This window comes from Oreochromis niloticus, linkage group LG1 (assembly GCF_001858045.2).
Source record: "Oreochromis niloticus isolate F11D_XX linkage group LG1, O_niloticus_UMD_NMBU, whole genome shotgun sequence".
Lineage (NCBI taxonomy): Eukaryota > Metazoa > Chordata > Actinopteri > Cichliformes > Cichlidae > Oreochromis > Oreochromis niloticus.
The window spans coordinates 6,141,338-6,166,432 of NC_031965.2; the positions used below are offsets into that span (position 1 = coordinate 6,141,338).

General features: G+C 39.4%; 1 protein-coding gene across 1 annotated transcript in view; it reads left to right on the forward strand.

The window, feature by feature from the left end:
- LOC100705180 (protein kinase C-binding protein NELL1) overlaps nt 1-25,095 on the forward strand; it is a 292,322-nt gene that overhangs the window by 196,947 nt on the left and 70,280 nt on the right. Inside the window, exon 14 of the mRNA XM_005458917.4 lies at nt 23,004-23,126. Coding sequence (XP_005458974.1) covers nt 23,004-23,126 — 123 coding nt within the window. The remainder of the gene's footprint in view (nt 1-23,003; nt 23,127-25,095) is intronic.

Genomic DNA, 25,095 nt, shown 5'->3' on the forward strand with positions numbered 1-25,095 from the left:
ACCCGACCTGTAACGAATAGCAAGTTGTAAGTGGTTATGCCTACTTTCTTTCATTTATTGCAGTCTTGCCAATGGGATCTGTGGCAATGTTGTGTGGTGCATGCAACTTTCACTTAGCACCACAAGCAGGCAGCCATTTTGGTTTACATTGTTAGCAACTTATGGATAACTGATCATCCTGAGAGTATTCAGTGTAGTTCTTTATGACCAGATATATGCAAATATATATCTCTCAAGATACGCCTTACTTTCAGTCTTAACTAGATATTGTATTTAGTGCAAATCCGTATGTATGCTAATACACTCAGTGCTAATCATTTCCACCCGCCCCAGTACCTACCCCTGGCTGTAATACTGGCTGACTTGTGGTATGCTAGGTTTACCTAATGAGTAGAGTTCCATACACTCCCATGCTAAAATGCACCATTATAAAAAGTATGTTTACAGCCTGGTACAGACTATCCTCTGTGGATAGGTTCCCAGTTTATAACAACAACAGTGGGGATGTTTAGTTGTTTTGTTTTGTTTTTCTAATTCATCCATAAATTCCTCACCATCTACTTGGATGTCACTTTGATTGGCAGATGTCCCGACATAGACAGCTGAGTGTTGTCTGCTAGGCCTCACCTCCAGTAATTGGACTTACTGAACTGCATCTATTCTGTGTCTGTGCTGTGTGTTCCTTTCTGGGAAGTTAAATTATATGACAAATAATATGACCTGCTGTTTAATTTGGCCAATCCCAAAAAGTGATGGAAATTCTGGCATTTAACTAGCATGTTACTCTGGACTAAATAGCCGATATGAGTGTGTCATTGGAACCATGCAGAATGCCGCTTACAAACCAAGCTTGTTAGTATTAGCTGATCATTTAGAAATCTACCTGTTCATCTAAATTTCATGCCTCAGGATCCAAAAGACTAACGTGGTGGTGAGATTAATGCTGAGGCTTCACATTGTCAAGTTCAAAACAAATAGGTTGATGTCACAGTCGCTGTCACATTCTATATTTAGTATATAGACTATGGTTAAAATACATACCATATTTCAAGGGGTTTATGCTGATAATCTGGATATTGAACTAAGCAGCTAGCTGTCTGATCTGCTGTTTCACCACCTTTTCAGGTCTCTCTGCTGCAAAGATACAGTAAAGAGCAACACACAAAAATAAATGACGGTGACTCAGACTGTACTCGTGACTCTGTAACATCTGTTGAATTTGGTACTCCCGGAGAGAGAGATCCACGAATTAAAATGTCCCAAATTATTCATATAATGTTATTATAATGTTATTTTATGCATAATGGTTAAAAAGGTTAAAGCTTCTTTCCTAACCATAAACAGAAAAATCATGAAATCATGAAATATAAATCTGCAACAGATAATAACTATAATTGTATTACTTTCTTTTATAGTTTTATTTGTAAAGCACTTTTCAAAACAGAGTTAAGTGCTTCACAGTTCAAATAAAAGCCACACATTTAAGATAAGTGTATATGTTCAAACATACAGGCACATAAACAGACACATAATCAGCCATACCGGCAGACATGAATTCCAACAAGTGGTTGCAAACTATGGCCAAAAATGAAGGGGGAAAGATTAAGGAAACGCTAACCTATAAAAATTAGTTTTCAGCTGTCATTTAAAAGAAATAACAGAGTGAGCCAAACCGATTCACTGAGGAAAGCTGTTCCGCAGTTTGGGCGCAACAACCTCAAAAGCATGATCACCTCTGGTTTTAAAATCAAAGCGAATAACACTTAGGAGACACTGTTTAGACAATGGGAAAGGCCGGCTACACTGAAAAGGTCTTAGAAGCTCTGTTATATAGGCAGGGGCCTGTCCATGTAGAGCTTTATATGTTAATAGCAGAATTTTAAAGTGGATCCTAAATTTCACTGCAAGCCAGTGAAGGATTGCAAGGATCGGTATAATATGTGACGGCCTGCTAGTTTTTGTTAGTGCAGAATGTAATTGGAGACAAGCTATGGAGGACTGAGAGACACACATGAAAAGTGAATTATAATAATCAAGGAGAAAATTAAAGTGTGCACAAAAAGTTCAAGATGATTGAATGACAGTCAAGGTTTGATTTTCACAATATTTCTGAGATGAAGGAAACAAGACTGCGTGAGCTTTGAGATGTGGGTTTCAAAATTCAGGTGTTGGTCAAAAATTATGCCAAGGTTTTTAACAGATGATTTCATGTTATTGGTGAGGGGAGTGATGATTACATCGCTAACCTCCCTAGACAAACTGTCTGGGCCAAGCACTAGAACCTCAGTTTAACAGGAATTGAGATGAAGGCAATTTGAATACATTCTTTGAGGCAGGAGAGGCTGCCAAACTATAAATGTTTATCATCTGCATAGCAATGGTAGGAGATTCCATAGGCGCATATAAAGAAAACAGAATTGGTCCAAGGATTGAGCCCTGGGGGACTCCACATACTAGCAGTGCAGATGAGGACATACACTAATTAATATGAATTCTGAAGTATCTATTTGATAAGTAGAAGAAAATAATTTGTGAGCACTACCAGTGATACCAATCCAGTTTTGTTTGTTAATACAAGTAGCATGATCAACAGTATCGAAGGCTGCAGATAAGTCAAGCAGGACTAAAATGGAATGGTCTGTAGCTGTCAGGTAAACATATATAATGAAAAGGACAATGTTTTGTCCATGTCTAATTGGTAGATGGACATGGACATTGACACAGCTCGATTTCTCTCTCTTCCAGTGAAGGCGCTTGTTTACATTTTGCTCTTGAGGAGAGTACACAATAAAAATGAATGAGTGATTCTTGTAATTGGGTCCAGATAATACTATGATTCACATGTGTGTCAGTAGCTCTTAATATTTGCTGCAGCTTTCACACTGACTCGTGCTGCTGGTCCAATGATTCACATGCATTAAAAAAAAAACCATGTTGGTGTCCAGAGGCCACCAGGCACTGCTGCTTTGCAACTGTGCTGCTGAAACTTTTACTTCATTATCTGAAATTAAAGCATACACAGAAGTGAATGCAAACTGATAAATGCCTCAGCAGTTGTCTTTTTAAAGCTTTAAAGCTTAGCGTGTGATGGAATAAGAATGGCTGATTGCTGCCATTTATTCATTTAATGGCTTTTCTACCCTAGATATTTTTGATTAAAAAGAACAAATGTATAACAGCGTTGTTCCCCGACCTTCTCAGAGGTATATGTCAGGACAAAGTATGGAAGCAGCTTCAGCAAAATATATGCCTACTTTTAACAGCACAAATGCTCCGTTTAAATTTATATCTGTGGATTTAAAGCTGTTTTACAGTATACATTGCACTGACTACTGGTCTGGCATAGCTTGCTTAAAATGTTCCTCTCTTTCCATTAGGTAGGTTACAGTTTGCCCTGTGCCTTTTACATGCACCTGCAAAGGCAGACTGACAATACTGAGGTAATGGGTGTCATCCCTGTTTGCTCGAATGTTTTTCCTATTACTTTGTGTTTTAAAGATGTATATTTATTCATGATTTCAAAGTAAAAAAACATTTCATTGTAGTAACTTGTGTCTTGCAGGCTACAGATTGATCCTTTTGTTTAGAGCAGCGTGTTTTCTTAAGAGTAAATAGAATGTGCTTGGTTGGTGCTCAGTGTTTCTCCAGAGAAAGTGTTCTTTAATTAGCTCGCAGTTGGCAGCAACACAGGGACAAGGATCCATGGACAATCAATCCATTTTGCAGCTTGTAAACTGTCCTGGCAGCTGACTGGGAGCCCAAGGAGCACTCTCTGCATCTGCTGGGAGAGATAAATCGTCTTGCTGTCTCCCTTTTCCCACTTCCTGCTTTTCCTTCAGCTTCTCCTCGAGGGTGTCAGATCCTGTGCATGGACGTAAAACAGAGTTAGCGTTCACAGCTAAAGGTGGTGACTGCTCATATTTCACAATGTTAATGTGATTGCACATTAGCTTGTGTAATTGGTTGCTTGTTCTGAAATCTGTATTGTTATTCTGCATTGTGTCTAGATCTTAAAAGGTTTTTGGTAATGATATTATTACAACTGCATTAAGGAGGAGACACAAAACTGGACACCATTTTTTTTCTTGTCTCTTATTCTATCAGGCAATTAGCATGGAGAAAGTGAACCCAAGCTTTTCAGTAAACTGCAAATTAGCTTCAGTCTTTGCAGTTGTTAAACTTTAATTATTAAATATACTGGAAGCAGTGTTTCCCACAGATTATGTTTGTGTGGGGTGGGGTTATAGGGGTTTGCGTGTCTTTTGCTTTTGTGTACACTCACAAGTTTTCTTCAAGAAACTTTCGCCATTTATAAGTTTCTCCTTTTCAAATATGTTATTTGCAGATAAATAAATCGCCAAATGCTTTAACCAGTTGCTTGGTAGAGTTTGTGGATGTGTTCCTTTTTGGAGAAGCAGCTGAATTATGTTGAGGACCACCATGAATACAGTCTGGCTAGCGAGGAAGTCGCTCAGGAAAATTCCTCTGCAAATAGTGGCGTAGTTGATGCAGGACGGCAGTTTAGCTACTAGGGAACCGTGGTTCCCCTCCAATCTGTCTGAAAGTGATTCCAGTCCAAGTTTGACCAAGTTTGGAAACACGAGTCATGCGAGTCACCAGTCATGCAGGTCATGCAGTCACCTTACAGTTGCAAGTGGTTGCCCAGCGGTTGTTGCGTCAATTAATTTTTCCGTAGTTACAATGAGGTTGCATTTCCATTATTACTCTAGTTTGACTGAGCTATTAATTGTAGATGCTGTCAAGCTCTCAGGCAGGTGAAATAATTAAAAAATAAACAAATGCAAAAAAGAATTATCAGATATACTTTCCAAGCAGAAACAAGGCAGAGAGGGACTGCAAATGAAAAATGTCCTTTACTCTTGCATGTTTGTTTGTTTGTTTCTTCCTGCCATTGCTTCCGGACAGAGTTCATGGATGTATCACATGTGTCTCAACAGACATGATGCATCTATCAACTTCTTCCACACACAGACCACAAGCTTACTTTACTATAGGCCCCATCCTTAGTATTACAATATGAGCAGCTCCTTCCTTGGAGGAACACTGGCTATAGTTCCCTTATACAACATGTATAACCTTTTGCTTTAGTTTCTCTCAGCTGTCTCTCTCCTGCCTGGTGGAGGGGATTGTCCTTTGTGAAAACAGCACCATGTAAACAATAGGAGGCCAAGGTAATTGTGGTTCCACTTGATTTCACCTCTATAGAAGTAAGCAAGCAGCTCTGCAGAAACATTGGAAGAATGGAGGGAGAAAGAGAGGTGGCAGAAAGTGTGAGGCTTCTGTACTTTCCCCTCTTGAAGTTTGTATTCAGCCTAAAGCAGTCTGGGATGTTTACCTGCTGCCTGAATGTTCAAAATAACATCTGGTGTCCCTATTTAAAGGGCATTTGATGTAGGAGGCATTATGTGTGCATGATTTGTAAAATAATGTTGTCATTATCACTGGTGTTCACACTCCCCACCTTAGGGATCACTTGTCAGTCAAACCATATGTTTTAAAAAAGGTGCTGTACCCGCACTAACCCACCTGCTTGCATGGATTGTATGCAGTGTTTCTGTGCTGTAACATGGTACTTACACTCACCAGCCCCTACATACTAAGTTTGGCTAAAAAACTGCTTTAATTTTTCCTGTCAACAAGGTGCTGGAAACATTTGTCACAGATTTTCTTCAGTATTGACTTGACACGGCATAGCTTCATGGAGTTGCTCCAGATTTCTTGGCTGCACATCCATGCTGCGAACTTCCAATTCCCAAAGATGCTCTATTGGATTGATATCTGGTGACTTTGGAGGTCGTTTGAGTACAGTGAACCCATTCCCATGTTCAGGAAACCAGTTTGAGAGGATGTGAGCTTAAAGACATGGCGTGTTATACTCGTGAACGCAGTCATCGGAAGACAGGAACATTAAGGCCATGGGATGGACATGATCTCAGGTAGACTGTGGTGTTTAAATGATGCTCAGTGCGTCAAGAGAATATTTCCCACACCATTGCACCATCAGCCGCCTGAACCATTTGTGCTTTCTCGTTATGTCAAATTCTGCCCCTGGCATCCAAATGACACAGCAGAAATTCTCATCAGACCAGACTATGTTTTTTTCCAATCCTATTGCACAGTGTTGTGCATTCAGAGATGTTCTTATGTATACTTTAGTTGTAATGAGTGGTTGTTACCTGTGCCTTCCTATTCCCAGCTTGACCTGATCTCTTACACGAACAAACATTTTTACTCAGAGAGCAGGTCCGCAGGATGATGTTTTCTTTTTCATACCATTCTCTGTAAACCCCAGAGATGGTTATGTCGGAAAGTTCCAGTAGATCAGTGTGTGAGTCCAACCCATCTGGCACCAACAACCATGCCACACTAAAAATCACTTTAATCGCCTTTCTTCTCCATTATGATGCTCACCTTGAACCTTCTATGACTGGCTCTTTAGATATTTGCATTAACAGTCAGTTAAACCGGTGTACCTGTTCAACTGTGGCCAGTGAGCATATATTTACACACACAAATAAAGTCTTAACTTGTGTCCACCATGTATTATATCACCACACAAGTTTTCAGTTTGCAAAAAAATGAATAAACAAACAAATATAACTGACCCTAGGCATTCCTTTGAGCATGTCCCTGTGTTGCCTTGTTTGTAGTCTCTGTTATGCTTTTTAGTAACTTTCATGTTCTTTCAGTGCTAAACTAACAGGGCCTTTCCTGATGTAATTAGAACACCAAAGAGGTAGTTAGAAAGTGAGTGTGGTGTCTTTTTTTTTTCCTCAGGGCACCTCTGATTGTGAGCTCTCTGCACGTTCATTCCTTGCTTTTGTATGCTGGTTAATGTGAGCACAAACATGCTAATTGCAGTCAAACAAAATGTTCCAAGTGACACTTCTAGGCTACAGATTGGCTGATTTGGTTATTATAGTCCTTATGGTTTGTTTCTGTCCTGGTCAAATGAATGACTGCTAATCCCTTTGTTACCCCAGCTGCACTAATGGAATCAAACACAACAACAAAACTGAGTATAGTTAAGGTAATTTGTTTGAACTTCACAAGTGAACAAGAGCTCAAATGTTTTGCTAGTACAAGGATGTTATGATTTCCCGCTTTATAATTATGTTATACTTGCACTTATAATCTCTGGGTGTTAGATGATTTGCTCTCATTAAGCAGGTGCTGATAAGGCTTGCAGTGGACATGAAACAGTACGTGTATAAAGGCCAATTTACACCATTGAGCCCTGCTTTTCACAGCCTTTTCACTTGACGTCACCAGGTTGGTTGGTTGGTTAGTTGCGATCAGTCGACTTACATTAGCTTATGTTAGCTAAATAATGGCAGAACCAATAACTCAAGGGTTTTGTTTGTTTTGTTTTTAGGTTGTTTTTATTTTTAAAGGACTACAAGTAAAATTCAGCTGCAACAATGAGTTTTATGTTAAAAATTATATTGTTGTCTAAATTAAATGAATTTTTGTTGTTTGTTCTCATCTCATTCTCTCTGAGAAGCATAAGCTGTGACTGGAATCACATTAAAACAATCAGGGCAGACCTTGAGCAAGCACCATAATATTTCCACCTTGCAGAAATCTCCACAGTCTTGAAAGATTTCAAGCTTGAAATTGTTACATTTTTATCAGTTTTTTAATATAGGTATGTTTTTAAAAAATCACACCAATATCATTAGTCTGCCTATTGTTCCTTCAGCTTTTAAAAAGTGGTGCTATTTTTACATTGTTAACTTAAATAACAATAAAAAAGATTCATCAGCTAAGTAGCATGCTGATGAAGACATTTCTCTTCTGTCCTCATCTGCACTCTAATAATCAATACTTGATTTATTTTAAAAATCCTGCTGTTCATAATCTGCTCAGTTGTTGCTGTATGGCTGACCAAAAGAAGCTGCCATTAATTTCATGCATCAGTTGCCACATATATTCTTCTAAAGCCAGCAATGGAAAAGGCTGCATCCCCCCCATACCCCAAGATGCATTACATGTTTAATGAAAATTTAATCAAATCGAATTCCAATTATACATCTAATGATTGTGGAGCCCAGGTGTGACGAGCCTGGAAACCTTGGCAACTCTCCCTGTATACATTAAATGTTCAAAAATAGGGGTCATGCTGTTAAACTGGCCAGGCACCAGCCAATTTAATAAGCCCATCAAACGCAGTTTGGGAAAGCAGGGAAGGGGCCAGAAAACTTTCCCTTACTCTTCACTTTCATCCATTTGTAATTCCCTCTGAGAAAGCTGGTGTTTATATTTAGCTTCACTGTGAAGGTTCAATGTAAGGAGCGTTTCTTCTTGCTCATCACCAGACTGTACAACCATCCAAAGTGATGTCTGTAATCATATTACGCTCCTTTTCTCCAAGACTGTCTCTTCTTCTTTGATGCATTGTCTTCCTGTTCCCTTGGCTGAATACAGATCGAGCTGCGTAGAGTAATATGTGACTGTGACTATGCATGGGAGGGATGTTTACTGACAGAGCGCATTAATGGAACATGCTTTCATTAATGTGAATTGCAACCTGAATGTCTTTATTGCCTTTAGCTGTGTACTTCATTGGGTATCAAAGGAGTTGTATTTCAATTATGAGCTGCCGCTACTGCACAGAAAGGATTTAAACTGTGTGGTCAGGTGCATTGTGTACACAAACATATTATATCCAGCATGATGTGAGGCACTTATGTTTTAAAGTAAGAGGTCGATAATTGCACGCAAATGTAACTTAGGTGCATATTACATTATATGATGTGAAAATAAAATTAAAACCCCATTAATTATCAGTACCAGTGGTGTATTTTTTTGGGGGGGGGCAAGATACACTATATGGACGTGGGAGTATTGGGACAGACCTCTTGATCTTTGAATTCAGTCTTTTCAGTCCCATTGCATAATGCATAAAAGACAGAGTCCCAACTACCTCTGAAATTAACATCGGCACAAAAACTGTGTTCCAGGAGCTTCGTGGCATTGGTTTCCATGGCTGAGCAGCTCCTATAGGTGAAAGTGTTTTAGGTGTCCCATTTGGTTCCAGTGTAGTATATATTATAATATATACTATGATTTCTTTCAAGATTTTTAGAACGGTTGTGCAGTTTTTAATAACTTTAGAGCAGACACGCGGGGAACTGATCCACTGCATGCCTCCTCTAAAGAAAAAGAGCTCTTAGACCCTAAGGAGGGAGCCTGTTTATTAGAGGGGGTCAATGGTCTAGTGACTTTGATACTGATTGTGTTTGAGAGGATGGAAACAGTGACCTGGCCTCAAGAGAAAATAAGAAAAGAGACGAGAAGGAAGCAAAGACAGACAGAAAAGAAAATGGGATGGAGGTTGTACAACTTCCATTACTGTAATATACTGTACATAAGTGATCAGTACTACTGATGCATCACCGGTCTTATATTGGAATGTAATGTATAATGGAAATGGAAAAAAAAACATTTAAAAAAATAAGTTATGGAAAAAGAATATTATTTGTGCATCATTTCCCAACCTGATGAAGGCCAAGCAGGGGAACGGTGCACAAACTACTTCATTTAATATAACAATAATAATAGTCCAAGAAATCATTTAAAAAACATATGACTTGCATGCAGTATCAAAACAAAAGGTGTAATTAAAAAGTAAACTGCCTCTTGAACTCTAGGTAGAATACCACAGACAAGTGAGGAATTTTCTACAACATATTTTAGGGAATCCATGTCCTTCAAAGCTAAATGCTATGACAGGGTGTCAATATTTCTTCCCCTGTGACATGGAACAGATCTCTGCTGAGTTTGAATCTTGTCAAGGTGAGCAGCAAGGCTGAGGTGGAAAGTGAGCTTGATGACTTTGTGTTGCCAGGAAAAAAAAAGATGAAAAAACCCTTGAAATTTCTGCCATGCTCTGGTCTGTTTTATGGGCCTGTCACTGGTCATTAAATTTCACATTACTGAAGTGTTCAGCGTGACATTACTGAACGAGGTGTCGATTGAAGCTTAAGAGATGAGGACATGTTTTAGAAATTTATTATGTAAAGTAAAAGTGAATCACAAGATGTTAGTTTTACTAGCCTAGGCACCCATTCTGGATACAGACACCCTGGTCACCACTAAAGGGTAGTGTTTCCACTATACCATCCAGCTGCTATTGACATTGTCTGCCAGATAGAGAAAGTGGCTGGTATCCTAAACACGCCCCCTCGGGTGGTTGATAATGACCAAGCTAAGATCCTGTCGGACGTCCAGATATAGACGAGCAAACTGGAGATGGCTAACCAACCGGACATAGTGGAGGCGGACAGGCAGAGGAAAAGGACAGATGTAGATGTACAAGTGATAGCAACATCAGGAAGAAGGCACATGAGAAGATCGAGAACTACCAAGGGCTCTCTTCCACAGCATGTCTGTTGTCCTGTTGTCCTTCTCTCACCCCAACCAGTCACTGCAGATGGCCGCCCCTCCCTGAGCCTGGTTCTGCCGGAGGTTTCTTCCTGTTAAAAGGGAATTTTTCCTTCCCACTGTCACCAAAGTGCTTGCTCATAGGGGGTCGTATGATTGGGTTGGGTTTTTCTCTGTATGTATTATTGTAGCACCTTGAGGCGACTGTTGTGATTTGGCGTTGCATAAATACAATTGAACTGAATTGAGAGAAGAGCTTGAGAAGATGTGGAGGGTGAAGGCACACTTTTAGATAGGACACTAGGACAGTGGTCCAAGCTAGGTGAGTGGCTCAAGCTAGGTGAGTGGCTCCAGCAGATCCCAGGAACAACATCCAAGATCTCTGTGCAGAAGCGTGCAGTCCTAGGAGTAGCAAAGGTTTAGCGCAGGACCCGAGCTTGAAGGATAAAGACTAAATATATAAAATGCAAAAGAGAAAACCAAAAGTCAAGGATAAATGGGCCTTCATTTAAACATTTAAAGCGTAGAAAAAGTCGAGTGGTGGTGTAAAGATTGCAGTGCTATTTACTTACTGGAGGGTAAACGATTAGAGTGAAAAAGGGAGCTTTTAAAGGCTCTCCATAAATGCCACGCAGTCAGCTGATGGAGCCATAGAAAAGGAAATGTAATTATTAAACCATACATGAGAATGCAAATATGTCAAAAATGCATCGGGATTACATGTATTGGCGCATACTGCCTTAATAACTGTAATTAAGAGTGTTTACGTATCCACTGCTGCGTCACTCTGAAGTCCTTGGTTTCATTTGACATATTTTTTGAGAAAGCTACATTAAGCACCATCATGACATGGCTTAACACAAGAAAAAAAAATGAAGAGGGGTAATTCAGTCGTTTTGTTTTGTTTTTTGGAGGGGGTTTTGTGGCCTTTTTGGCATTCATTTACAGCTTCTGCTATGAGTCTATTCAATAATAACAACACCACAATATGCTCTAATTTCTACTATTGTCCCCATTTGAAAAACTTCTCACCTGATTATCAAAATGACAAAATCATCTTTAAATCTTGAAAATATGCTAAAACTGTGCTGCACACTATATCCTCAATGAAATTACCCCTGATCTAGTTTGCTTACAGTTTGCCAGCCTTAATTTTAGTCAGTTTGTTGAGCTTTTTGAGCAGGGCCTGTGGGCTTTCACTTCACTGTGAACACTAATTACAACTGAGTGTGTCTAAGGTCTTTGATGCTGGAGATCATAGCAGCAAAACAGTGCCCACTCGATCTTGAAGAAAGAACGTAGCTCATCGTGTATATAAACTGGTAAGAAAAAAAAAAAGGTATTGGAACACTTAGAAAATGCGTCAGATCACAATGAGGAAAAAAAACATGCTGAATAACCATCCTGATGTGAACTGGGTAATGATTTTTAGGAATGAAAAGATACCACATTGTCTGATGGAAATGAAAATGATCAACCTACAGTGAGCGAAGTTTACAGACACCCCAAAAATCAAAGTGAAAAAATCATTCGCCAGGCTAGGCCATGTTAACGAAATTTCATTGTAGCAACTTAAAATGCTAATCAGTAGTTTGTAAGGCTTGACAATGTTAGGGCACGCTCCTAAATGGATGGTGTCCTGGGGGATCTCCGATCAGATCTGGACCATACCATCACTGAGCACCCGGGCAGTCTCAGGTGCAACCTTGTGGTGTTGAAAGCAATGTCATGCCCCAGGATGAACCTAGGACCCACTGCTGAAAGATGTTATAGGCAGCACAACATTCTTAACAGCTTCTCCGGACCCTTTCATGTCTGTCACGTAATCAGGGTGAAGTGCCAGTGGTGGTCCTGCCAGTTCAGGTATTCTATTGGAAATGTCAATCAGGCGGCATGGTGAGCAGAGAACAAGCACAGAGCCTGCTAAAGGACATCTCATGTTTCTGAATGCTTGATTAGTTAGGTTACACCAGTGGCCTGTGGGAGGTCATTCTGTATCTCTGGCAGCGCTTATGCACAAAGGAGCAGATACCAGTTCTGCTGATGGGTTAGGGACAATCTACGGCTTTGTCCAGGTCTCCTGTATGTGAGTCCTTCTTCTGTATAAACACTGCATACATTTCGGATTTATGTTCTGCTATTATTCACAAACATTTTTGCCAGAGGGGTCTAAAATACCACAAAGGTATTGTGCTGGATTTATGTCATGAGACCTGCCCATGTCATAGTTTCCCTTTTTTCATTTTCAGAAACTGTTGTGTGATTTTGACAGTGTGCTTTGGATCATTATCGTGCTTGAATGTTCTTCCTCTGCGAAGGTGAAATTGGGACTCAACTTGTCAGCCAGCATTTTGGTACATCCAACCGGCATTCATGGTGCCATCTGTAAATGTCATCACTCCAGCACCTTTTGTACTTATGCTGCCCCATTTCATCATACTCCCACCTGCCATGTCAGGACTATGCATTCACTGGAGTGCTGGCCAGAGTGACAGTAAGCAGGATGGATCCTAGCTGAGCAAATGTGTCATGGTCTCACCTGACTACAGAATCTGCCCCCAGTATTTATTCATCAGGCCTTTTAAAGTTTCATCGTGCAGTTTGTGCTAAAGAGTACCTTCAGACAGCAACTATGATTTGTAGTCCTTTAACTTGTTCTACCTGATCACCATTGCAGCTGTGCATCCACTGATTGTTAGTTGCTCTTAGTCTTTTTCATCTTTTTAAAATCACACAATCATATTATAAAAGATTTCTGATATTTCTTTTTTATGCGGAGCCTGATAAAGTTTAGATCATAGATCTATTCAGGTTTATTGCACCAAGTTTCTAACTTGGCGGTCTCCATTTTCAAAAAGGCCTCCCTGAAGATTTGTTTCTTTGTAAGAGGAAATACTCTACATGTGGATTTTTAAAATAATGTAAATGTTGTCATTGTGACTCATTCACTTTTTTTGTTCAAATAACTCTAGTTTTGATGAAAAACATGTTATTTTCTCATCAAAATGAGAAAATAACCTCTGCCTCTGATCCGCCTATTAGCATCTGTTGACAGTACAGAAGCCTCCGTGAGTGCCGCGGCCACTGTCCGTGGCTCTGATGATCAGTCATTATGCATCATTAGCCCAGTGCTTTGGGATGTCACCTCAGCATGTCCAGATCTGACACCACATCACTCTATAATCATCACTAATTAGACTTCATCTGATATAGATGGGCAGCATGCTCATATTAAGCTGCTATCTCCTGGAGAATCACTGAGGTATCTACACCAGTGTAATGATGTTCCAGTGAAACATTTATTAGTGAACAGATTCTTGTACTGAAGAAACTTGGATAGTTAATGGATCTTTTATAACCAATACTATATACAGATACTATAGTATCTGTATATAGTATTGGTTATAAAAGACCAATACTAATATTGTAACTGATACTATAACTGACCACTGATGGTTATCTGTGAATAAGAGTTGCCACAGCTGGTAGATGTAAATACATTAAAATACAGTTCCCATATTAGCCAGTGTTAGCTTAACAAAATAGGTGCATTGGAAATTATATTAAAATGCAGTTAAAATAATCGCTAATAAATAGTTTAAAAAATTTTAAGTCAGTAGCAGAGTAGTCAATGCTTTGGAGACCATATCAGCTCTCATACATTGTAGATTCATTTGTGTTTTCCCTACCCCAAAAGGGTAGGGAAGGGTTGTGTGTCGCCACATTTAGAAGTAGATGCACAAAACGATTCCCCAGGAGAAAACAGCCTACTATGAGCTTCCAGGCTGATTACAACCAGTATGAAAAGTATTTCCTTAAATGTCCATTTTGAGTGCTGTGTGATAGTCAAGATTCTATTCTTCATTTACTGTTTGGTATTGATTTATTGAGCACATGGAACACAATTTTACCAAAGTAATTCAAGTTATCCTTTTTTCTGTTATTTGACCCCTCCATTGTGCTTGGAGGATTTTAGCGTCTTTCTAATCAGTGATATTTGTTAGTGATGTCTAAAGAACTCTACTGTGTAGTAACTCAATGCAAGGTGTATTTATGAAGTCGTGAACTGCTGCCAAAAACTTTTATCTACTACTTTAACTTTTTCCTTTTTTGATGGCAGACACAAGAAAAAAGTAGCAGTGCCGAGTCAGAAGGTTCAAACCTCCACACCAGCTGCATAGTGAAAGCAGCATCAGCAGCAAAAGTAGGATCAGTTAAAAGTCATTCATGCATCTGACATAGAACATTCAGCCAGAGACCTGCTGTGCACTCGATCACTTTTTGGCAGCACTCATAGCTCAGTATGCAATTCATGTAGTTACATGCATGAGTCACAAGAAAATAGACTTGACTTGTGAAGAGGCGCTGCAGGGTATACCTGCAAGTAAAAGAGTAAATAAAAATGGAAGAAGCTGGTGAAGACTGATACATAGGCTAGCTGCGCAATGATAAAATTCAAAGCATATACAGAACATTCGAGGAATGTAAGACACAACTGGTACTGACACCTCGGCACGTATGAGCCTTTCCATGCAATAGTTGTAGCAGTCTTGATGAAAACTTCTTACAGTTATTGTTACTCTTACTGGTTCCTCCCTCACCTCCAGCCGGTCGCGGCAGATGATGAGCATGGTTCTGTCAGAAGTTTCTTCCTTCCTTCCTTCCTTCCTTCCTTCCTTCCTTCCTTCCTTCTTCCTTCCATCCCACTGTTGCCAAGTGCTTGCTTTTTTATGGTCTTTTGCTTTGTTGGCATCAACAATTACAATTTTCAGAGCATAAAGTGGCTGCTGATTGTTGAGAGAAGGTTTGAGGAGTGTTTAATAGGAGTTGTAATCACCAAGTCCAAACCTATTAAATGTCTGTGACTTTGGTAAAAGTTATCTGAGAGCTTAAATGTCGAATTTTTTGAATGGCACCCTTCTACATTTTTTCACTTTAAAATTGTTGAAACCAGTTAAAAAATAGACCCCAAATTTTGCACAAATCACCATTTATTTCTTCATAAACTCTTGTTCCATGAACTCAGAAAATCAAACATTAGCCATCAAAACCCTTTACTGAGTCTCTAAAAGGGGGACACTATACACAATAATGTTTTCCCACAAAAGGGTCACATTTCTGTCCTTTCTCCATAATTCAGAAAGCAGAGATCAGAGTGAGCTGTTCAGGTTTATAGCCTCTTGTGACCTCAAAACAGTGCGTGCTCATCCCCCTGCTGACAAAAAGACCCAGCAAATAAGCAGCTTCCACTGCCTGCTGGTTTTATTTCCACACTAGAGCTGCTTCTGACTATAGTAAAATGTCTCAGGTATGAGCAACACACTGCAAGTGTTCTCTTGTTAACTGTATATGGTATATACATGGTCACCTTGGCAGAAATTTTGGAAACAGAAAAGCTAAAAACATTGCCAACTGTATAACGAATTGGATCATCCTGGATGCAGGAATGTTGTTTTCATGTACAACAAAAATTGTTTATGCTCGCTCACACCCAGCTAGAGGGCAGCAGTGGTTTTGTCAGGGTTCTTTTTCGTCTCCCCAGGTCTGCGTACTTAAGTGTACTTGGGTGAGATGCTGAACCCCAGAATTGCCCCTGATGTATATGGTTGTGTATAAGTGTGCATGATGGGTAAAAGCACAGAAGTGAATAGAGTAAAAAAAAAACTGTGTGAATGTAGTATAAAAGCACTTTGAGTGGGAAGACTAGAAAATCGCTATTTAAGTACCAGTCCATAGCAGTAGAAGGTAGTCAAAAGTCCACAACCACATTTTTCCAGTGTAATGGCACTAGAAATATATATGACATTACTCTCTGTACGCTTGTACAAAGAAGTCCCCGAGGTTTTGGGGGGGGGAAAGCACAATAAATCTAAAGAGCAAAGGCTCTATTTCAGTAAGTGCAACGACAAGTGCAAAGCACAGACTGTGTCTGAAGCATACCAGCTGTTTTTCACTTAGACACAGACTGCAACAGAAGCAGTTAAGTTGAAAAGGATCACAGGGTTTTATTGTTGAATAAATACAAAGTGATCATAACCAGCATAGATGAGATATTAAATAATTAAATTACAATTTCAAAAGAAAAATGCTGTTAATAACAGGTAACTGTGATCACTTTTTCGATGTGTAGAGAAGTGCAACAATGAGTCCAACTCTTGCTGTAAATGTAAATACTTTTGATACAGAATTTATTGTTGTCTGTTGTTGATACAATCATTAGGTTGGCAGCAAATTGAATTCGCACCAGGGGACATGCTTCTTTTCTCAGCACAATTTCTGGCATGATTTCCACCAACAGTTAGCTTTCCGCAGCCTCATTTGAATGAACCTCCCATCTGTTTGGCCTCCCCTCCTACCTGTAGCATTGTTCAAGTCGAACAAAAACACTGCACAGACAGGCAAAGTGAAATTTAAGGACCAAAAAACCCCCAAAAGGTCGAAGGGTTTCTCGAACTAGCCATCCCAATGCCACAAAAATAGAGCCTTTAAGTGTGTTTTAGGATTTATTACAGCTTGTCAGTTCTTCACTTACTCATTATCTGTCAGTGTTGGCTTTCACTTTATAATTTTAAACTGGCCAGCAGACATTAAACAGCTTTAATAAGCAGCTGTGTCCATCAGTGTTTGGATTGTGTTGCTCTCACCGCCATTAGCTCACAGCTATTAGAACCCTGAATTTTTAATCACGCAACTCTTCCTGCCATCAATGTCGACTACTTTTCATATCCCTTCACATAAACTCTAACACATCCCACAAACACTGTTAACACTCACCTCCACTTTACAGCTCAACCTAAGGAGGAAATCCTTGGGAAGAGAAAAGCAAAATAATTTTGCCGACTTGCTTCGGGGCTTTATGAGCACCACTCATTAATTAAGGGGAATGTATTAGTCATGACTCCCACCAAAGCGTTTGCATATTAATGAGGAGTGTGTTTGAGGGAGTGTGTATCTTTTGAGTGCTGTGAGCCCCGGGCACTGACTGGCACTTAAAGACACAGTTGATATAAAAAGATATTTTCGCAGTGCAGCTGGGCTGTAAATTCCCACCACAGCACCATCACAGGCTGCTCTTTAATGTATTGTTTATAATCATCTTAAATCATGTTAGATTCTAATTGAAGATGTATTTACTGAAGCTTAATCAGTGTGATAAGCTCAGCAGTAGGACATAAATCAATAAACATGTTGCCAAAAATTAATTAATCTCACATTTATAAATGACAGACATCATTCCGACAATTCATAGCGCAGCACAGAAACCGCCCTTTTATGATTTTTTTTTTAATGGCCCACTTTTAACTGTTGATGCTAGTAATTCTGTTGCCATCGTGCTTTTTGATGACGCAGATCATGGCGTTCTCCTGACACATTTTGAATTGTGGTGTAGGCATTAGAGGGAAAGCCCTTAAATGGCTCCAGTCATATTTCTCAGTTAAGAGTTTCTCTTTCCATTTCGGACAGTATTTGGCATCTGTGTCCCCAGTTAGTTGTGGAGTACCTTTAGGTTATATATTGGGTCCTATTCTTTCTCTCCCAAGTGCTTTTAAATAGAGCAAGGAATTTTAAACACAACTTTTATTTTAGATGCTTACATTATTTTACTTTTACTTCACAGAATCTAAAGTAATGTCACAAAATCAGGGTTCTTCCCTTGGATCGATGTACTTTTTGGGTCGTTGTCATGCTAGAAGAGCTTGATGAGATTCTCATTTAAAGATGCACTGAACCATCCCCACATATTAATAATAATACTAATACTACTACTACTACTACTAATAATAATAATAATGATAATGATGATGATAATAATAATAATAATATTAATAATCCCACCACCATGTTTCACTGTATGGACCGTGGGTTATATGTCTTTTATATGCCTCTCCCTACTTTTTGCTTTGTTGTGGGCAAAGAGCTCTGGTTTCCTCTTCCCGTATGGATAATCTTTCTCCAGGTTATGTTAAACATAATTCAGTCTGGCTTAAAGATGTCTCTTATGCAGAAGTGGAGGTTTTTTGGTCTGCAACCTCGCAGTAGTGATTGTCCTTAGACACATCTCTCACTAGTTTCCTTTCCAGAGCCTTTGAAATCTTTTGCTTCCTACCTCTGCCAGGTTTGTTGTGTCTGGCTTTCTCTGAATTTTTTACTCTAGTTCTTGGCACTTGGAAATGCTGTGATAACTTTGTGTATCTCCCTCTTTGTAAGCATCAACAATTCTTTTTCTCAAGTCTAAACTAGTTTTGTTTTTGGTATGATGCTTTCTCAAGTGACAGCTCAAACCCGTGCTGATACTGTGTGTAAATCAGAAGATAACCCTGATTTTTAACTTGATGTTTCAAACTTTGAGCATTGCGCAGTTGAAGTTAAATCATTGCACAGCAGTGGTTTGCGTTATGGTTCAATAAAAAGGTCAGTTTTGCAGGTGGCTAATAATATGAAGCTGGTAATTTTTGTTTTTGTTTTTTCTCTGAAATTATCATGTGCAAATAGATATAATTTATGCTTTTCAAAAAAAATGACTATGTCTAGAAATGCTGCGTTGAAAATTCCTCACTCCACACTGTTTAAAAAACGCTCAGGAATTCTGACAAAAACTTTAGATTTCATACAGGGGCTAAAAATTTGTCCTCATCAGCCTATGCTTCCTTTTGCACCTACTTTTAAAAAGCACATCTGCCAGTACAAACCAATATCAGTGTTTTTATTTCTGTTCTCTGGTGAACACTCTCAGAGATACATGATCATAAATGAAGAAGTTATTTTATTTGGGCAACCCAACCTTCTACATGGGTATGACAGTGACCATGGTCTTTGAACTTCTTACTTTCACCCAGTTTTTTGATTTTTGACTTGACTTGACACCTGTGATTATCATTTCATGTTGTTATAATTTAGTTCTTTTCAACTACACGGCAACCACCGGGTTATGATGCCCCAAGGTCAACCGTAACACAGGCCTGTCAGAGTGGGTCTTGTTAGTGTAACATGTGTGTAACATGTTAATTCTGTGGCGTTTAAAATGCTGCAGCATGCCGGTGCGGTTTAAAGAAACAGGAGCTCAGCCAAGCAGTTGCTCATTTGCTTTTAACAGTGTGACATGACAATCAGACATTTTTTTCCTGTTGCAGAAATGTATCTGTCACCTCAGTAGCAGAGATAAAAAATATATGCCTTTTTTCACGGTAGGTCTTTTGACATTTCATAGTAAGAAGCTTCTGCTTTCTGGTGCATTTTCCCCTGTCTATGCTGCCTCAATATCACACCGCAATGGCTTAACTGTGACAACTGAACATTTTTTTTAATGTTACAAGTGTCACCTTTGGCTCCTTTAGAACTGAACACAAAAATCTTCTATAGTATTTTGGAAAAAAAAAACCCTGTAACTTCTTTGCTGTGACTTTAGGTTCAGTTTTAGAATTTTTGAGCATATCGGTGTGCATAAATGTTAAATCAGCGATTTAAGTAAACCTAAATAATATATTCTATGTGTGCTACGCAGAAGGTTTATTAATTTCTGGAGAATAGGTATGGGTGAAAGGTCCTAATAAACGTTGCCGTTTGATTTGCTGTAAACAACAGCCTTAGCTGTGATTTCCAACTAAGACCACTTGCAACGCTGGGCAGTTATACATCAGCACACTGGTGAATTCAGCAGGTCTGGTGTCAGCTCTGTCGTGAATGGAACAGGGGGAAAACTGGGAAGTATTCCCTCATTATGCTCCTTTTTATCAGGATTTGAGAGAAGATCTAGTCTCCAAGTATCATGGAGGTAACTTGTCAGGTCTCTGAGCCACACAGGTTACTATGAAGTTGAAACACATTACAAAGAAAGAGAAATTGTCTGTTTCAAATTGAAAGAAAAATTATGTCTCCTTAGCATACAGCTTAAGTTTGAAAATATCCTGCACGTGGTTAAGTTAGCCTACTTTTGGAGGACTTCAGCTGAGCTGTCGATAAAAGAAATAATAAAAATAAGAATAAGAGAAGATTGTATTGATCACAGAGGGAAATGCATAGTAAGCACAGAAACAGCAAACTACAAATTTGCTGTTGTTCATTGGTGAAGTCTTTGTCTTTATGGCCGATGAGAACTATGCCCTAAACATATGGTGTTGAGTTTATGGTCGCAATAGCTAGTTTCACATGCCTTTAATATACCATGGGGCTCTGTTTTTCTTACATTTTAGTCACTCGGGTCAAAAAGGACGACAAACCAGAAAAGCCTACATTTTAATACACAAATCACTACCATAGTAGATCAGTCAGATCCTAAAAATAGCATTTTTTACAATAAAATAGGCTGCATTCATAATTTGCTGTAAATCCAAGTTGCTATTTATGATTTTCTAAGCTACCACAAAAGCTACCTGTGTTAATTTGTATGATATAAAAATATTTTTTATGTTTAGCAAATGCAGCAAACCATCAAAGTCTGTGAAAAGTCCAAAGTTACACTTCGGCTACGCAGTTACATTTGAACTACGATGCCAGAGAAGTGAAATGGAATTCCCGTTTAGTGGAAGGTCTCTTAGTGGTGGTTAATCATGCACTGCCTGCGGTACTAAATCCCTTTCCTTTTCCCCCAGGCCTCTATCTAAGAGCAAACATATAAAAGTCAAGAGAGCAGTTCATGGTACCCAGCAGAATATAAAACACCGACCCTGAGATTGTACGTTACATACAGCACTTACTATTTTATTAGTAAGTCAGCATTTCACGATTCTAACAAAACTGTCCATATTTTCATAATGCTGACCTTGCACAGTTTTCTATTACAAAAAAAATTGTCTCCGTTTTGCAGTCATAGAATATTGTTTCCCCCTTTATTTGAGTCAAAGAATGAGTGAATAAGGCAATATTTTCTCTTTCAAGGGTTTGACATGACAGAAGTCATGCTCGCTGTCATTATTATCAGCTGCTGTAAGGCCACTTTCTGTGTTGTGATTGGATCAGTGCACCTCCACTTGTTCATTCAGAGCTACACTTTTAAGCTGACAATTGTTTTGATTCTACATATTGTTAAATAGTTTTTACAAATTAGAGCACATCACAAAAAAAATGCAATCATGAATAAATCTTCATATTGTTCTAAACTGATATAATGAATGCAATCAGGGACTAGATTTGTCAACCCGACTGTAAGTACTAGATCACAAGTGTCAAACATTTGGCCCTCAAGCTGTAAACAGCCCACTAAACAACCCAATGCCATGCACAGGATGGCTTTGTGAAGAGGAGGGTAACATGTCAAACAAAATGTGGAAAAGGTGCACAAACCAAACCTCCTAGAGAGCCATAGGATTCACATTTCTCTGCAAAGCAGGGCTACTGTAATTCTAAACTCAACTATCCATCCAGCCATCCATTTAATTTTCTTCCACTAATCCAATTCCGGGTTGTGGGCGGGCTGAAGCTTATCCCAGCTGTCATTGGACAAGAGGTGGGGTACATCCTATTATAGGCCTCCAAACTCCACTATGAAATATGAAAACAATAAAACAGCAGTAAAAATAAGATTAAAATCAAGACTTAGACAAAGTGATTAAATTGGTTCATTCTCAGAATGTACTTGAACTCCTGCACACTTTTAAAACATGGTGTTTTGTCCCGGTTTTAATCTGACAGCCCACTTAAGATCAAACCGAGCTCTGTTTGAACTACAATGAGTCTGACAGCCCTGCTCGAGACGGCTCATATATGTTCAGGCCATATCATGCTTTAATTATATTCCCTGCATTATCTGTGATAATGTTCTTGTACTGAATTTGTCACATACTCAGCGGTAGGAACATTCACCTTGTCTCATTACCGGGATGCAGAGCGTTGATTGCAGTGAGCAGGTTTTGGCAGAGTTTTTACGGGTGGGTAAGGAAACTGCTTTTCTTTTTCTCTTTCTGCTTTGTCTTCATAATAAAAAAAAAAATCTCTTCTGGCAGTGGGAACGAGAACAAAACAGAAGCAGCCCATGCTGTTAGCCTACTGTCTAATCACTCTGCCCCGTGTTGGCGTACAAATACTGCAACACTTTAAGCAACTGTTTTCAACTCGTAGAGTCAAGAATTCTCTTTCTGGAAAACTCAAAGTGTTCACATGTTAAAGTAAAGAGATGGTATATTTTCGATATTGTGTCCAGCAAGTCATCAGTGTCCAAGCCAACATCATTAGGCTAATTAATTCTGATGCTCAGTAATTAGTCAGCACACCTGCCATGTGTCAGCTGTTCCCTCTCCACCACGGGCGGTAGTTTTTAAGTAAAAGCAGGCTTGGAACGAAAGCGTTCTTGTGTGTTTGTTTGAAGACACCTTCGAGAATCCACTTCAAGTCCATTTTGAGCATGCCAAGCTTAACTGGTGTTTGAAAACATGGTTACTCAGAGAGGTGGCTGTTGACGGAAGAAAGGCTCAGCTATGGCTTCTCATTCTGAGCCAAGCAGCTGGTTGACTGTCCTCTCAGAGCGTAGCGATTCAGTGGCCTCTCGGCTCAAAAAGAAATGACCCCTCCATCTTTCACACACAACAAAGTCACAAACACACACACATACACACACACTCTATTCTGTATGTGAAGTTCCTCTCTGTCGGTTTCTCCCTCAGAGCATGACGAGTGCGCCAGCAGCCAGAATTTGTGTGATGAGAACGCCATCTGCACCAACACCATCAGGGGACATCTGTGTACCTGCAAGCCAGGCTACGTGGGCAATGGCACCATCTGCAGAGGTAAGTTCCTGAACCTGGAATATCCCACCTGACACACAGACACAGAAACAAAAAACCTTGCCCCACATCCTCTGAAGATAGGTCGCATGCTTCATCACAACACGGTTCATGTGGTTTGCTCCTCCTTTGTATCCTCTAACCAGGCAGCAGCTGCCATGGAGATCTTGAAAATTGAATCTGGACCATTTTCAGCCAGTTTTTGCCCACATGTGCTTCTTTCCCCTCGCTGCTCACCCTGCTCCCCGTTGACCTGTTGCCCTGCCAGGCACGTTTCCTGGTTTGCCTGCATACAATAGCAATTGAACAGCATACAGAGGAAAACACTTTTTTTTCAGGTTCAACAACATTAACATTTGAAAAACTATCAGAACCTTTGAATATCTATAGCTATGAAAATTACAATTCTTTGTAATAGACTCTATTAAATCTACACATAGACCTTAGAAGTGTTAATAGTTCACTTCATCAAGTATGCTAAAGATATGGGTTTTGGGATTTAGGGGTGGCTGTGGCTCAGGTGGTAGAGTAGATCAGCTACTGATTGGAAGGTTGGTGGTTCGATTCCTGGCTCCCTAAGTCTGCATGCCAAATATCCTTGGGCAAGATATTAACCCCAAACTGCCCTCTGATGCGTTCATCAGAGTGTGTATGAAAGTTTATTAGTTGCACTTGAGTTTAGAAGTGCTTGTATAAGTGGTGTGAATGGGTGAGTGAGGCACACTGTATTCAGCGCTTTGAGTACTCCAGGAGAGTAGAAAAGCACTATATAAGAATCAGTCCATTTACCATTTACCATATGGTTGGTTACCTGCTAGAAATTAGAGACCAAAGATTAGATCAAAGTGCCTCAATAAAGGAAAATGCACTCAAGTTGCAGCACTGCTTGGTCTGCAGTAGTACATGTTTGTTAGCAAAGCAAAACAGGTTTTACAAAAATTGTGAGAATTTGTGAAGTTCTGTTTTGTTGTCTTGAGTTTAGCGTTTTGGTCCAATATGGATATTACTAAAAACAAAATGGACATTGCACACTCATAGCAACTGAAACCATAAGTTAAGATAATAAGCGCATTAGGAAAGTATTCCTTGAATCAGATGAGAGATTACAATCCAGCTGCTGGAGTTTCTCCCTGTTGGCTGTTAAAAAGGTTTTCTGGTTAGGACACTTTGGTATTGGATACCTCCATATTTAAATATGGTCTATATTCTTTAACTATAAATATACTGTGACACATTTGTCTTAACATGTCTTAATACCTCTTTTTAAGTTTGGAGGTTCCTGCCGACAGTCTAACCTTAATATGATGCTTAATTTTAGTAAGTTGTCAGAGTCAGTGTACATTATGAATATTGCGTATTTTATTGTATAAAACAGAAGTTGGTGCTGGGTCAAATAGAGTGACTTTGGTTTGGCATAAGAAAACAGCACAATCTCCTTTTCACGGGTAGATGACGTGTTCATGCGTCCAATCAGTGAGGCGCAGTATGAATTCTGCTGAAATGCATATTTTCAGGGCTGATGAAACAGGGCAGCCATTTCTAGTCCATGCAGGGCCATCATAGCAGCAGAGGCTTGTTAGAGGGTTGAAAGCTTTTACAATCCAGAGGAGTGCTGTGGCTTGAGGTCCCCAAAATACCACAAACATTGCTAGGATCCACCAACAGAGCTGCAGAAACATCAGATTTTCACTTTAGCCAATAAGTCAATGAGAAAGAAAACATACTACATTTCAGAATCTGAGGAATCAGGAAGTTTTTTATTTACAGTATCTGTTTGATAAGAGATCCTTAGTCACACACAAAGACATGGCAATTATATCTTGGCTGGGTGTTAAGGTTGCACTTTGCCTGTTACATTTTATGGGTATTTTTCGATTTGGTAAAATAGAGTTAATTGCTCAATTTGTCCCTTTTTTTATCAGCAAAGAGCAAAACACTCAGGTTGAAATTTTTTTTGTGTATGTGTAGGAGA